Here is a 15,974-nt window from a genome sequence, read left to right on the forward strand (position 1 = left end):
GAGCCATTGTGACCACAAAAATTGTGGCCCTCAAACATTTTCCTTATGAGAATTTGTGATGGTTAGGATTGGAGTAGCCTTTATAGTGCTTTTAGAACTTGGAAGGATGAATATTGAGAAAATTACAAAACATTGTAACTTTTCAAAAAAAAAAAAAAACATAAATTTGATATATATTAATAATAAAATTTATAATTTTTTTCATAAATTTATATATGTTTTTGTATTGATATCCCTGACATGTAATCATCCCACGAATATATTCACTGAAATTTTTTACCTCTTATGCGATTTTTCATGTGACGCGCCAAGTTTCACTTATGATTTTTCATGTGACTCCTTTCATTTCTTTGTCTTTTCTTGTTCTTGGTTTTGAATATGCAGTACTATTCTGCACGATGTCGAATGATAACCAAGCCAACGAGAATGTAAAAGTCGAAAAGAAACGCAATTGGATAATTTCGACTAACAATACGCTAGCTACAATGAAAAAGTCGAAGTTGAGTATAGATAAAGTTCCGAACAAACTTTTTAAACTGAAGGAAGATGCCTATACACCTAGTATTGTGTTGTGTCCATCGGACCTTTTCATCATAACAACAAAGCGATGCAAGCTTTTGAAGAGCACAAACGGCGGTACATGCTACATCTTTTTATGAGAATATCTGGAGCTGAAAAAGTCAAATCTACCCTCCAGGGTTGTGCCACTGCCATACTAGAATTGCAAGAAGAAGCTCGAAGATGCTATTCAGAAAAAAAAGGCTTGGACGAGTATGAGTTAGCTGAAATATTGCTAGCTAATGGCTGCTTCTTACTCGAACTGTTTTTGAGATATTCAGATATTGAGAACCACGAGGAGGACAAAGTTGAGGACCCCCTTATCAATAATGCTCGGACTATTGCAACTCTTCAACATGATTTGGCATTACTTGAGAACCAGATTCCATTTTCTATTCTGGAGACTCTGTTAGACATTATAAAAGACAATGTGCCACAACCATTACTGAGAGGGTAATTTTTGGTAAAAGCTGGGCCGAGCTATGTGATGGGCTTTGTGGCCCAAATTGCCAAGGACTAGGTGAAAAGGCCGAAATGTTACTTCGGCCCAGGGAGGTATCGTTACTCCGGCCCGAGGAGGAGTAAAGCTACTCCGGTCCGGAGGCAACTTGGAGTTAAGCCGGTCTCAGAGTTAGTCCGGTCGCAGCGTATTCTAGATAGGTCGGTCAAGACCTTGCTATTCGGTAGACCGGTCCCAACACATCATGGTTCATGCAAGGGAGAACCGAGATAAGAGGTAAAAAGAAGGGCCGAACTATCTCGCGGCTAAGCTTAGCCAGTTTACTACGGTCAAATGGTAGTTCGGTCGTAGTAAAAACCATCCCACTTGGTTTAAGCAGGGGGGGTGTAAAAGGATAAGCATTATCCTTAGGAGTATGAATCCTAGGAGGACTCTGCATGGAGGAATAAAAGTCCTACTAGGATTGTGCCATTCGAAACTTATAAAAGCTCACAAACATCAACTTGGAAGAGGTAACAGAACACAACATAATTTTGCTTCCTGAGAACATTAGGCTTTGTCTATTTGTCAAGTTTTCTGACTTAGGCATCGGAGAGGTTTCCAGCACACACCCGCCGGCCAGCTCACGTTTGTGTTTTCAGGTGATAAAGCGACGTCATACGGAGGAGCGTGGACTTGGTCAACAGGATTATACGAGGAGAATTATTTCTTTCCCGTACAATTGGCGCCGTCTGTGGGAAGAACAGACAAGAAACAAAAACCTCTTGACTAAGCTTCTCCTTTTCACAATCAATGGCGCACATTGAAGAATTGCTGCAGTCCGCCGTCGATGGACTAACCCCAGAAGGGGGCGCAAGGCGTGAAGGATTACCTTCTGTCCCTCCCATGGCGGACTTGGAGCCCCAAAGACATACTTCCAAGAGGGATGCTAGGGGGAGACGGACTCACAGCCCCCGTCAATCCCATTCTCAAAGTCCCGACAGACAAAGATGGAGGATTGACCCTCAAACTCTGGAAGATCGCGTGAAAGAGCAAGATGAATTGATAAAGAAGATGGCGGCGGACATGGATGCCTTGAAGCGCCAGATGAAGAAAAAAGAAGTGGCGACAGGAGAGGGGTGCAAAAACAAGACGCCCCCTCGCCACTCAGAAAATCGTAGTAGGAATACTACACCCTCGCAAGGAGAGAGCAGAAGCCTCAGGACAGGCGACACTCAATCCTGGTCTTCCAAAACTCGTCATTCCAGGTCTGAGAGGACGAGATCTAAGAGATCATACACTGAAGGGAGCACGTATTGGCCCTCGCACTCACACCAAACCAGATCTAGACAGACAGAATATAGCGATCTCGGGTTTACCCTTGTTGTACAGTGATCCGGACATGTGTCCGTGGATGTTGGTTGTTGTTTATTATCGTGTTTGCATCCTTTGTACCTTGTATATCGAGTTATAGGATGTGTTGGGCGGATTTGTTTCAGGTTGGTTGAGTTTAGAAACCAAAACTAGTTGCCCAGATTTTTGGCCTGTAAGCTCGAGCGGAGGTGTTGGCGCTCGAGCGTAGATTACACCCATTCAGTAATTGTTGTGCAGTGTTGTACGCTCGAGCGTAGGGTTGGGAGCTCGAGCGGAGGCCTGGTTCTGCAAAAGTGCTGGGCGAGTGCATTCTGCGCTCGAGCGGGAGGTTGGCCGCTCGAGCGGAAGTCTGTGAGTGGCCGCTCGAGCGGGGTGTTTTACGCTCGAGCGGAAGACTGGGTTTAAGTTCCGAATTTGTGACTCTTTAAATCACTTTTTCACTTTCTCTTCTCTCTCTTACTTTTCCAAAATCACCATTGTTGAGCCTCTCACTCTAGACTTTACCTTCTCTCTAGGTTTTGATCTAGTAGGAGTGATTTACTCACCTTTGGCCTTTACAAAAAAGTTGTTGATCGTCGAGGGCTTCATTTTAATCTGAAAATCTCGAGTTTTGGAGCACGTTGGGTTTTGTCGTCTTCTCCTTTGGGACTCCAAATTTGAGGTAGGGATATCCTACTCCTCTCTATGGGTTTTGTCTTTAAATTTTGGTATTTTGAGATGTTGGGCTTGGTTTGGTAATTTTGTGAAAGTTTGGGGACTTTTGTGTAATTTTACAAAAGTTGGGGTTTTATTCATAATAAACCTAGATGCATGTTTGGCATGAAAAGAATAGAATGATTGTTGAATCATTGATGAAAATGGGACCTAAGGGTTGAAATAGTAATTATGGAAAATGGCCTAATTACATTGTTTAATTAATTGGGATAATTAATTGGTGAGAAATGAGGAAATAAAATGTTGATTGAATATCCATTTGTGCATTTATTTTCTGTTTTAGAAATAACTGCTTTGGGCTATCGGTGGAGGATAGTCGAGATTGTTGTAGACAATGCATGATGATTAGGTAAACGGAAACTAATCAATGGAATGTGTCATGGAACTTGACGGTTGATAGAATACATTAATTGTGTGTATTGTGTGATTGTATATAGAACCAATGTGTTTATATACGTTATGTGTAGAGGAGGAGATAGGGGATGTACTCCGCGGTTTAGGGGAAGATAGGGGATGTACCTCTAAACCGGATAGGTATTGGGAGGAGATAGGGGATGAACTCCGTAGACAGAGCTCATATGCTTGTCTAGAGAAGTGAAGATAGAGCTCATATGCTTATCTTTGTGAAGTGTGGATACAGCTTGTATGCTTATCTGTGGATATTGTTGATATACATATCTGTTGTAGAGTGTGGATACAGCTTGTATGCTTATCTGTGGATATTGTTGATATACATATCTGTTGAGAATGTGGATATAGCTTTTATGCTTATCTGAATGTGAGATATAGTTTTTATACATATCTGTGGAAATGATGATAGAGCTAGCAAGCTTATCTGTTGAAAAAGGGAAAATGAAAAGTAATTGGGACTTGTAAGTCGTTGACATAAATATGTAATTTATGTGATTGTATCAGTGTTGACCAACTATCAATTGCTAATGTTTTAGTCATTATCCATGGTTGGGTTAGTGTATTTCTACTGGGCTGTGGCTCACCCTATATGGGAATATCATTTTCAGGTGCAGGAAGCATGCCACCTCCAAGGACATAGCTTGGAAGGCTAGAGGCGGACATAGTGTAGTTGTTTTACTTTTGATGTATTACATGTAACTTCAAGCCAAGGGCTTAATGTGTAAACGAGTTAGTACTCTTTTGTTGAAACCAAGTGTTAACTTGGAAAGCTGTAAGCCCGTAGGGCATTTTGTTTTGATGTTAACATGTAATACTTATGTAATGGAATTCGAATGAATAAAGGAATGCGGTTAGTTTAAATGTAAATGCATGTCCTATTTGATGGGTTTAATGTTATTATTTTGAGGGCGTTACACAGAATTACCCAGATCATCCGACTTACGAACCGTGCTCAAAGAGAAAGCACGATGCAAGGAGGATGCCAGGGCAAGGGATCCACACAGAGTTTCTGCCTTACAGCGGTGGGCTCCTTGGACGCATGGAAGCGTCGAGGTTGGAATGCCAATACCGCGCCCAGCCTACGAACTAGCGGACAAAGCATTGGCAAGACTACAAACTTCGCCGTTTGTTCCAGCAATCGAGAACGCTCCCCTACCATCAGGCTTCCTTCAGCCAAAATTCACTACATATAAAGGGAAGACGGACCCGTATTCACACTTGAGCCACTTTCGCCAAGTCATGGCTGTGTACAGGCGAAACGAGGCCTTAATGTGCATACTCTTCCCATCAAGTCTTGGCGACTTAGGCTTGACTTGGTTTGAGAAACTCCCAGAAGGGATCATAGCCTCCTGGGCTCAATTGGCAGAAGCGTTCGTAACAAGGTTCCGAACAAACACTAAAACACTGGTGGAGATCGACCAGCTACTCTCCATCGACATGGGTGAAAAAGAGACCCTCAGATCTTACAACAGTCGCTACTGGGAGACATTCAACCAGATTGGAGACTGCCCCACCAATCTCGCCATTGCACAGTATAAAAGAGGCCTTCCAGTCGGGAACAGACTAAGGGACTTGATCACCATGATGCCACCCCTCACCATGGAGGCCCTGATGGAAAGAGTGCATCAGCACATCAGGGTAGAAGAGGATGACGCACGTGCCAAAGCAAAATCTAGTGCGACCGCAGTACCCGAAAAGAAAACCTCAGCAAAGGTCAACACGGTAGACCGAAGTAACAGGAACGGACGTGGCAAATGAGATAATGGAGAGGACCCAGACAAAAGATGGTTGAGAATCTGCACCGCCATAACCACGGTGTTCAAAAAACCAATATATCGGATCCTGAGCGAAATAAGAGATGAGCCTTTCGTCAAGTGGCCAGCCAAATTGGGAGAAGCTCAGAAAGACTACGACGACAGATCACGGTGCACCTTCCATAAAGAAAAGGGTCACCGAACTGAGAATTGCACGCCACTGAGACAGCACTTGGAAGAATTGGTGGCAGCAGGCCACTTGGACAAATACATTGAAGGAGGGACACAGCCAGCCCCCCAGGATCATAATAACCCTAATGGAATGCCGATCAACGCCCCCCCACAAGGTATTATCAATGTAATACATGGAGTCTTTGAACCTAAGCGTGTATACGAGCTCAAAGGGTCAATCAAAAAAGCTGAGCACTTTAGAGAAGTAGAAAGTGCCCAACCTGCCTTTAAGAAGGGGAAGACAGAGGCAACAAACGTCATGTCCTTTTCGGACAAAGACTTAGATCGAATATACTGCCCCCATAATGATGCCCTGGTCGTCACTCTCCGAGTCAAGGATTTTGACGTCAAGCGGATTCTGATTGACCAGGGTAGTTCATGTGAGATCATGTACTACGAAACATTCAAGCAGTTGAAGCTGCAAGACAAAGACTTGGTGCCTGCCGTGTCTCCCCTGATTGGATTCAACTCTATGCCAGAATGGCCCGTCGGCAAGATAATTCTTCCAGTCAGAGCAGGAAGCGTAACAAAACAAGTGGACTTCTGGGTGTTGAAAGTCCCCTCCACTTACAACATCATCCTGGGCAGAACATGGCTGCATGCCATGCGATCGGTGGCGTCATCCTACCACCAAGTAATGAGGTTCCCCAACAACGCTGGTATAATTGAAGAAGTCTATGGAGATCAAATCATGTCAAAGCAATGTTTCGCCACGGTGAATGGCAGCCGCGCTGCCAAAGGATACGTTCATTCGGTGGAAGAACCCGAAAGTAATGAACTGTTCCCAGATGTCGGCAAAGCAGCGGATCAGAAAGCGGTGGAGGACTTGGTAGAGGTAAAAATAGATGAAAAGAACCCGGATAAGTTCTTTTTGCTTGGTTCATCGTTGTCCAGCACTGAGAGATTAGAGGTCTTGGAATTCTTGACCTCTAACATCGAAGTGTTCGCCTGGACACCCTACGACGTGCCAGGCATTGATCCAAGCTTCATCTGTCACCAACTCAATATCCACCCATCTGCCAGACCAGTCATTCAGCGCACTCGCAGATCGCCACTTCACCACGCCGAAATAGTGGCAGAAGAAGTTGGTAACCTGCTGGAGGCAGGAGCAATTAGAGAAGTGCACTACCCAAGATGGATCTCCAACACAGTAGTAGTGCCAAAAAAGAATGGTAAATGGTGTGTCTGCGTCGACTACAAAACAGTCAACAAGGCGTGCCCAAAAGATAGCTTTCCTCTACCAAGGATAGATCAACTGGTAGACTTAACGGCGGGACACAATCGACTTAGCTTTCTGGATGCATACAGAGGCTACCACCAAATCGCCATGCATGAACCAGACCAGGAGGTCACATCCTTTACAACACCAAGAGGATTGTACTGCTACAAGGTCATGCCCTTTGGCCTGAAGAACGCAGGGGCGACATTCCAACGGATGGTCACCAAGATGTTTGAACCATTTTAGGCAGAACAATGGAGGCTTACATCGACGACATGGTGGTCAAAAGCAAGGATGAGAATGACCATCTCAGAGACTTGGGAGAGATGTTTGAAGTCTTGAAGAAGCACAAGTTGCGCCTCAATGCATCCAAGTGCGCATTCGGAGTAGGATTAGGCAAATTCTTGGGCTTCCTTGTGACCAACCGGGGTATAGAGGCAGACCCCTCCCAGATCAAAGCAATCCAAGAGTTGGAGAGACCAAACTCAGTCAAAGAAGTGCAGCATCTCACCGGCATGGCGGCAGCACTCAACCGGTTCATAAGTAGATCGTCAGACAGACTACGACCATTCTTTCAAGCTCTAAAGGCCAAGTTTGAGTGGGATGAAAAATGCGACCAAGCTCTGGAAAGCTTGAAGGAGTACATGTCTTCCCCACCACTACTTGTTACTCCAGTACCTGGTGAAGAACTCTTTTTGTACCTGGCAGTCTCTCAGCACGCAGTTAGCGCAGTGTTGGTTCGTGCAGAAGGAATACAACACTTGCCCATCTTTTATGTCAGCAAGACATTGTTGGGAGCCGAAACAAGGTACTTGCCCTTGGAGAAACTAGCATTAGAATTAATGATGGCCTCCAGGAAATTGGCGCACTACTTTCATGCCCACACCATAGTCGTCCTCACAGCCTTTCCACTAAAAGCTCTGTTTGAAAGGGCGAACTTTGGTGGGCGAATTTTGAAGTGGGCAGTAGAGTTGGGACAATTCGACATCAAGTTCCAACCCAAGACCGCAATAAAAGCCCAATCTTTGGCAGACTTCGTCGCAGAGTTTACTCCTGGAAGTCATCATATCTGCCCAGTCGACCTAACTGACACAACCGAACTAGGGACGAAAGTTGACGCTGGAATAGCGCAACCCCTAGTAGAAGGTAGTCAATCAAGTACCAAGGCAGACCATACTAAGGACAACAAGGAAGAGACAAACAAAGGCTCACCAACCGTTCAATCAGAGGACGAAGAGCAGACAACAGGCATGGACCTTGAAGAAAACCCCATTCTTGACCCCACGACATCATCTGACCCCTCCACTTGCTGGAAGTTATTCGTTGGAGAGATGTGGAAACTCTTTGTGGATGGAGCATCCAACCGGCATGGTGCAGGGCTTGGCATAGTCCTCATCTCTCCAGACGGCCTGGTTGTAGAGCAAACAATCAACCTTGGCTTCCCAGCATCCAACTATGAAGCGGAGTATGAGGCGCTTCTCGCAGGGCTCAAGTCAGCATACTACATGAAGGCCACCGAACTAATGGTATACAGTGACTCTCTGCTGGTGGTAAACTAAATTTCTGGCGAATACGAAGCAAAGGATGACAGAATGGCCAAGTACCAAGAGCTGGTCAGAACAGAGATCAAGAAGTTTGATGTAGTAAGGATAGAACAAATTGGTAGGGAGGAGAACAGCAGAGCGGACGAACTAGCAGGCTTTGCCTCAATGGCTGATACATCCATCCCTCATCCATTACTCATTGACTACTTACCAAGACCAAGCATAGAAGACCCCGAAGCAGAAGAAGTATGTTGCGCAGAATTAGGGCCCTCTTGGATGGATCCCATCATCCTGTTCCTAAAAGACGGCATCCTACCAGAAGAGAAAAAAGAAGCCAACAGAATAAGGGCAAAGTCGCAGCGATTTTGGCTATCTCCATCTTTGGCATTATACAAGAAGTCATTCTCTGGGCCTTACCTAAAGTGCGTCCATCCCAGCAAAGTAGAAGCATTCTTGTTCGAAATACACGAAGGAGTGTGCGGAAGCCATCAAGGGGGAAGGTCGCTAGCTTACAGGGCCATTTCACAAGGTTATTAGTGGCCATATATGCAGGCAGACTCAGAGAAATATGTAAAGAAGTGTGAAAAATGCCAGAAATTCGCACATCAAATTCATCAACCAGCAAGGGAACTCCTACCATTGACTAGCCCATGGCCTTTCGCAATGTGGGGCTTGGACATAGTAGGACCACTTCCAATAGCGCCCGGCGGCAGAAAATTCTTTCTCGCAGCAACAGACTACTTCACAAAGTGGGTGGAAGCAGAAGCATTGGCATCAATCAAAGAAAAAGATGTGAAGAAGTTCGTTTGGTAGAATATCATCACTCGGTTTGGCATAGCAAAAGCACTGATCTCAGACAATGGTACTCAGTTCGACGGCAGAATCTTCAGAAGCTTTTGTGAAGAATACAAGATAGAATTCTACAATTCTACACCGGCATATCCTCAAGCAAATGGGCAAGCAGAAGCATCAAATAAAGTCGTCCTGGATGGACTAAAGAAAAGGCTAGAAAAGGCAAAGGGCAAGTGGGCGGATGAACTTTCTCATGTTTTATGGGCTTACCGCACCACACTCGGCGATCAACAGGAGAAACACCATTTTCCTTAGCCTACGGAATGGAAGCAGTAATCCCACTGGAAGTTGGCCTCCCCACAATTCGAAGCGAAAATTTTGATCCAGACTTAAATGGAGAATCCATAACACTGGAACTCGACCTCGCAGAAGAAGGAAGAGAAAGAGCACTGGTTCACATTGCTTCATACCAACAAGAGTTAATCAGAAAATACAGCAAAAAAGTACATCCAAGACAATTCAAGATCGGCGATTGGGTACTGCGAAAGGTAATGGGAAACACCTTGGTACCAGGAGATGGCAAGTTAGGGCCAAACTGGGAAGGTCCTTACAAAGTGGTTGGGTTAGCAGGCAAAGGGGCATACCACCTAGAAGACAAGGACGACAAAGCAATCCCTAGGCCATGGAACACGGCCAATCTCAAGTTATTTCACTTTTAGCTTTTCCTTTTAAAAAATGTGTAATTTTTTCTTTCTTTCTTCAATAAAACAAGCGATTCTTTTTCAGCATAAAATTGTTCTTTGTAAAAGTTAGCTTTAGTAAAGATAGGAACATTGTAAACATTGTTCTTTAGAGGTTGGCTGGATTAAACCAAACCTTTATACTCTTCGGCCAAAGTATGGGTATGGCTGAAGAGTGGTTGGCTGGAATAAACCAACACCCTTCCTAAGCCCAGGATAAGGATCCAGGCTGCAGGACGTTTGGTCGGAATAACCAAACATTGTTCTAAGTTAGCTGGAAAAAACTGACTTAGAGGTTGGCTGAAATAAACCAACTCTTGTACTCTTCAGCTGAAGTATGGGTATGGCTGAAGAATGGTTGGCTGGATTAAACCAACTCTTTCTACTCTTCAGCCGAAGTATGGGTATGGCTGAAGAGTGGTTGGCTGGAATAAACCAACTCTTGTTACTCTTCAGTCGAAGTAAGGGTATGGCTGAAGAGTGGTTGGCTGGATTAAACCAACTCTTTCTACTCTTCAGCCGAAGTATGGGTATGGCTGAAGAGTGGTTGGCTGGAATAAACCAACTCTTGTTACTCTCCAACCGAAGTAAGGGTATGGCTGAAGAGTGGTTGGCTGGAATAAACCAACTCTTGTTACTCTCCAACCGAAGTAAGGGTATGTCTGAAATTAGATCGGCTGGATTAAACAAACTGAAAACTCCTCAGCCGAAGTAAATATGTCGGCTAAGGAGTGGTTGGCTACTATAAGTATAGTTTAACCAGCTAAAACCGAAATAACAGTTGGAGTAATAGAAGACATTATAAGTGCAAGCATATGAATCAGAAACCGGAATAAGAGTCTAACAAAATTTTCATTCATTAAACAGTAATTACAGAGGGGCATAGCCCGGTTACAAAGGCAAAAGGCAACAAAAAGAGAAAAAGTATAGAGTCAAGAGAAGAGATCTTCGATTTCGGCGTCAAAAGCAGCATCAGCGTCAGCATGAAGACCGGTTTCAGGCGGAAGCTCGGTGTCGATAACAAGGGTGGTTTCGGTCGGAACCACGGCTTCACCAGGCTGATCAATAGCTACGTCTTCCACCATAGGTTCCGACCGAACTGTCTGATCCACATCAACAACCGGAGCATCGTCAGAAGCAGAATCTTCATCTGAGTCTGAGCCCTCAAGAAATTGTTGCTGCATGACATTTGCATACTCCGCAAGGGATTTCGGTATAAAGTAGGCTGGAGGGTCGAAAACCTCGGTTTGAGGATCATGACCGAGCTTCTCAACGGCTCCCCTCCAGCCGCACTTAAAGAAAAGCTCCTTGGCAACGTCGCACTGTTTGACATAAGCGTCTTCTGCCTTCTTGTAACCCCGCTTGTAACCCTACTTTTCAGCTCCCTCCGCGCTCTTTTTCAGTTGAGTTATTTCGGTGTCTTTTCTCTTTTCAAGCTTTACCAACTCGCGTAGATACTTGTCTTTCATAGCAATGGCGGCTTTCTGTTTCTCCGCTTCAGCCGAACTAACCAGATCGGCAAGTCGGCCGTTCTCTGCTTGTATCTTGGCCATTTTCTTCTCGGCTTCTTCTAGCTCGGCCACCTTTGCTTCGGCTTCCGCCATTGCTTGCCTCGTTGTTTTTCTGAGCTCTTGGACTTTCTTGTAAGTAATGTTGTTCTTTTGTAAGGCCTGACAGAACGAAGACTTTCCTTAAGCCGAAGTAAAAGTTTGAAAATTTAGACAGAAAAAACGGACAGAGCTACTTACCAAAATCATGGACTTCGATGTAGACCGGATTGACTTCATTTCGGTGTTTAATTGCTTTAGGTGGTGCTCCATGTCCTTGGGGAGGCACACACTTTTGGCCAGGTTAAAGGCCAATTGATGATCTTTTTCAGCCACAACCGAATCAGAAGCTTTGATATCTCGGTCATTGAAGGTTAGCTTCGGAGCCCATTTCGAAGATTCTGCTCGGTCAGTTTGCTCCGGTTGGAGGGTAGGTTGAGGACTTTGGGGGATGGATTCAACCTCATCGACAAGTTGTTGTTCGGTCGATGTAGATCGGGCGCGCTTAGAAGGGCGAGATGAAGAAGGCTGCTGAGAAGGGAGGGCCACAACGGCAGGCTGCGTTTCAATGGATGGTTGCACTTCGGCCCTGGTTGTTGCGGTCAGAAGGGCCCTAACTCTGCTTTTCTTCGCCATCTCTTCTTCAGCTGTTAGTGGGACAAGTCGTATTTCGGGCAAGTTTGGGTCCGGTTCAGGTGCTTCCTCTAGAAGGAAATCGGTCACTCGGGCTTTTCGACGACCGCTATATCTGTAGGTCGGCTCAAAGTTTAGAAGCTTAGACCAACTTCTTTCTTTAACCCGTAGTGCGGCTCAAAGTATGTTTAGATTTGGGTAACTATAATGGGACGCAAGATGAGCTGAATCTGCAAAAAATATAGAACTGTTAGATCGGTCGTGACGCCTGAAACCGAAGTAAAGGAAAACATGCATAAAACCGAAGTAACTCTACCAGGTTCTCCTTTCTTCCAGTTAATACTTCGGCCTGGGATTTGGGCCTGCTGATCTTCAAAATTGCCCGATACCCAGAAGAAGTCATCGTCATTAACATCCTTATCCGGCGTGTCTTTTATTATCTTTTCTCTACGTCGGCGTATCCTAAGGTAATAAACCCAGCCATCGTCTTTGGAACCTATGGAGTACTGATGGAATATTTCGTCCAAGCCGAGGTTGAGGCCTGCTTGGCAGTTTAGCTCGGCTATACCCATTATTATCCGGTATGTATTGGTGGATAGCTGGGTTGGGCATAACCTGGTTTGCCTAAGAAATTCACAAATTAAAGGCTGGACTGGGAACCTTAGTCCGGTCTCTATTATTGAAAGCAGGGTAAAGGGTACAAAGCCTGTTTCACCCCACGGTATGATGTCCTTCTTGGCTAGGGTAAGGTGTACATCGTCTGGAATGCCATAATCCCTTTGGAATTCGGCCATGCCACCAGGGGTCTCTACCAAATACCTATACTTACCCATTTGTTGTATAATTTACGAATAAGTTATATCGGTGCAAAGATTGTGCTCAGTAGCTCGGTTGAGCGCACGCAGGAGTGCCTGGGTAACCTAAGTTTGCAAAGTAGAAAACAAAGGGGTTCAGCACAGATCGTTGGACCGTGCTACATATTAAAAATAAGGTAAATCAGCCCTACTTCGGCTTTCTGGGCAGGTTCTGTCTTGGTTCGGCAAAATACTTGGTAGTTCGGTTTGAACTTTGGGTACGCAAGATCGGTTTTATTTATCTCGGTTTGAACAGTGGGTTGTTTACTTCGGTTAAGCCACTAGGGGCAACTTTCTGAGTTTGGTTTGAAAAACTAAGAAAGCTGGCTTAGCCCCAAGGCTCAACTCGGTTGAAGGCCATGGATCCTAGACTAATGTGTTCAAAACTTCGTTCGGTGATTTTATTTCGGCTACGGTGAATCAGGAGTTGGTGATTTGTTAAAACTTCTACAAGTTCTGGTTCGGTTATTGTCTAAAGTGATCTACCAATATTGGACAAACAGTATCCTAGTTCGGTTGCTATGTTATTTTGGATCTAAGACTAATTTTCTACAGAAGTTCATACGCGCATGAGTTGTGCTATTGTTTTTTCATGAAAATACAGAAGCAAAGCAGAAAGGGAAGAACATGTTTTGCAAAAATACAGTGAACCAAATGTATAGAAGCAGATACGAAAGCAAAAATAGGGAAGGAAAATAGATTTGCTTACCAGATTAAAGAAGAGGGGACTGAAGATGAAAACTGTTGCAGTAAAGGAAGAACACGAACAGCAAGAGCACAGAGAGAGAAGATGAAGAATAGTGAAGGTGAATGGTTCAAAAGCAGGATGATTGTTTTGTGGGAAGAAAGAGAGGGCGGGAACTGTTCAAAAATTGCGAAACACGAAGACGGCGTTGACAGCTGCCTTCTACGAATGGGAGCGTGCCACGTGTATACGGAAAGGGAAGCGCTCCAGTCGTGATTGAAGAGACGTTTTGACCGGACAAAGTAAAGCCCGAAGTAAAATTAGCTCGGCTTATGGGCCCAAGAGTTTTTGGCTCGGCTGGAGAGGCTAAAGGGTTTTTAGCTCGGCTGGACAAGCTTAATAACTTCAGCTCGGTTGGTGGACTAGTAATCCCAATCATGCTGTGCAGATGGAATTAAGGGGCAATTGAGAGGGTAATTTTTGGTAAAAGCTGGGCCGAGCTATGTGATGGGCTTTGTGGCCCAAATTGCCAAGGACTAGGTGAAAAGGCCGAAATGTTACTCCGGCCCAGGAAAAGTGTAGTTACTACGGCCCAGGGAGGTATCGTTACTCCGGCCCGAGGAGGAGTAAAGCTACTTTGGTCCGGAGGCAACTTGGAGTTAGGCCGGTCTCAGAGTTAGTCCGGTCGCGGCGTATTCTAGATAGGTCGGTCAAGACCTTGCTATTCGGTAGACCGGTCCCAACACATCATGGTTCATGCAAGGGAGAACCGAGATAAGAGGTAAAAGGAAGGGCCGAACTATCTCGCGGCTAAGCTTAGCCAGTTTACTACGGTCAAATGGTAGTTCGGTCGTAGTAAAAACCATCCCACTTGGTTTAAGCAGGGGGGGTGTAAAAGGATAAGCATTATCCTTAGGAGTATGAATCCTAGGAGGACTCTGCATGGAGGAATAAAAGTCCTACTAGGATTGTGCCATTCGAAACTTATAAAAGCTCACAAACATCACCTTGGAAGAGGTAACAAAACACAACATAATTTTGCTTCCTGAGAACATTGGGCTTTGTCTATTTGTCAAGTTTTCTGACTTAGGCATCGGAGAGGTTTCTGGCACACACCCGCCGGCCAGCTCACGTTTGTGTTTTCAGGTGATAAAGCGACGTCATACAAAGGAGCGTGGACTTGGTCAACAGGATTATACGAGGAGAATTATTTCTTTCCCGTACAATTACGATCCTCATTTATTGAGCATAATGTGGCCACTTTAGCCGTACTCTTTTTCAAATGGCTTTGGGTTTGAGCGACAAAGCAATTCAAAGTAAATCCTCGAAACTCTCTGGTAAGCATTTACTTGATATCTTGCACAATTTTTACCTCCACATGTCTCTCAAAAGGGGTAAAATTTTGCACAAATCTCACCTCCCCATATCTGACAAAACCCGCCATAATGATGATGATCGTCAACGCTTGCTAATAAATGGATTCGAAAATTGTGCTACACAACTTTTGAAGATAGGAATTCAATTTCAAGGCAAAACTGACATCACCCCAGAAGAAAATTTCCTAGACATAGAGTTCACAACTGAAGTTGTTAAAATGCCACTATTGGAGATACGCGAAGCTACAGAATCAATCTTCCGAAATCTGATTGATTTTGAGCTATGCAGCATTGACACCTCACATTGCATTGCATCGTATGTCTTCCTTATGAGGAGTCTCCTTAATTCCTCGCACGGCTGAAATTCTTCATCACAGAAAGATCATAGGATATGATTTGAGTGGGGGTGGGGGTCGCAGTCATGTCGATGTTTCAACTCTCTTCAAATCTATGTGCGATGGAGTTGTTTTGAAGGACTTCTGTTTTTTCGATTTGTGTACCAATGTTAACAAGTACTCTAGGTCTTGGTTGGACTGGCGCAGACTTAGAGCGATACTAGTGAAGGTGAAGTCGCGTGAATATATGGTAGCATTGCCGCGTGATTATTTCACCAATCCATGGACTACCATATCTGTCATTGCTGCAATTGTGCTTCTCGGCTTCACTGCCCTGCAAACATATTACGCTGTCCGATCTTATTATCCTCACTAATTTCAAATTTATTCATGGAAAGCCATTGACAATGATTTGGGAAGAGAGGATTTTGACAGCCAATAATGCTAAGATTGCTATCTCTTCTTAGCATTATTGTTTTGACCACAGATCGATTTGGCAAGATGCAGTTAAATTTAAAATATGTTTAAAATATGTTTTCAGTTGTTTTAATCAATAATGTGATTTGTATTTTTAATTTTTTTTGGAAGTGTACTTTTCGCTACTTGGACTTTGTAAGGTGTGTACAAAGTATTCAACAATTTAATAAGATTTTTAAATAAAGTATTTTTCTTAATAATGCATGTGTGTGTATGAAGGAATAAATTTGAGAAGAGGGCATCGGTTCGTAATATATTATATATTTTGGTTCACATAATATATTATAATAT

At 44.2% G+C, this 15,974-nt stretch overlaps 1 protein-coding gene across 1 annotated transcript; it reads left to right on the plus strand.

The window, feature by feature from the left end:
• Window positions 1–607: 607 nt before the first annotated feature.
• LOC145800318 (UPF0481 protein At3g47200-like) lies at window positions 608–15,701 on the plus strand. Its single transcript, XM_082889973.1, has 3 exons — window positions 608–1,011; window positions 14,762–15,187; window positions 15,249–15,701. Exons 1-3 carry the CDS (start codon window positions 608–610, stop codon window positions 15,580–15,582), a joined length of 1,164 nt encoding a protein of 387 aa, XP_082746099.1. The 3' UTR covers window positions 15,583–15,701.
• The last annotated feature ends 273 nt before the right edge of the window (window positions 15,702–15,974 follow it).

This window comes from Camellia sinensis, chromosome 10 (assembly GCF_055761805.1).
Source record: "Camellia sinensis isolate YWXY chromosome 10, ASM5576180v1, whole genome shotgun sequence".
Lineage (NCBI taxonomy): Eukaryota > Viridiplantae > Streptophyta > Magnoliopsida > Ericales > Theaceae > Camellia > Camellia sinensis.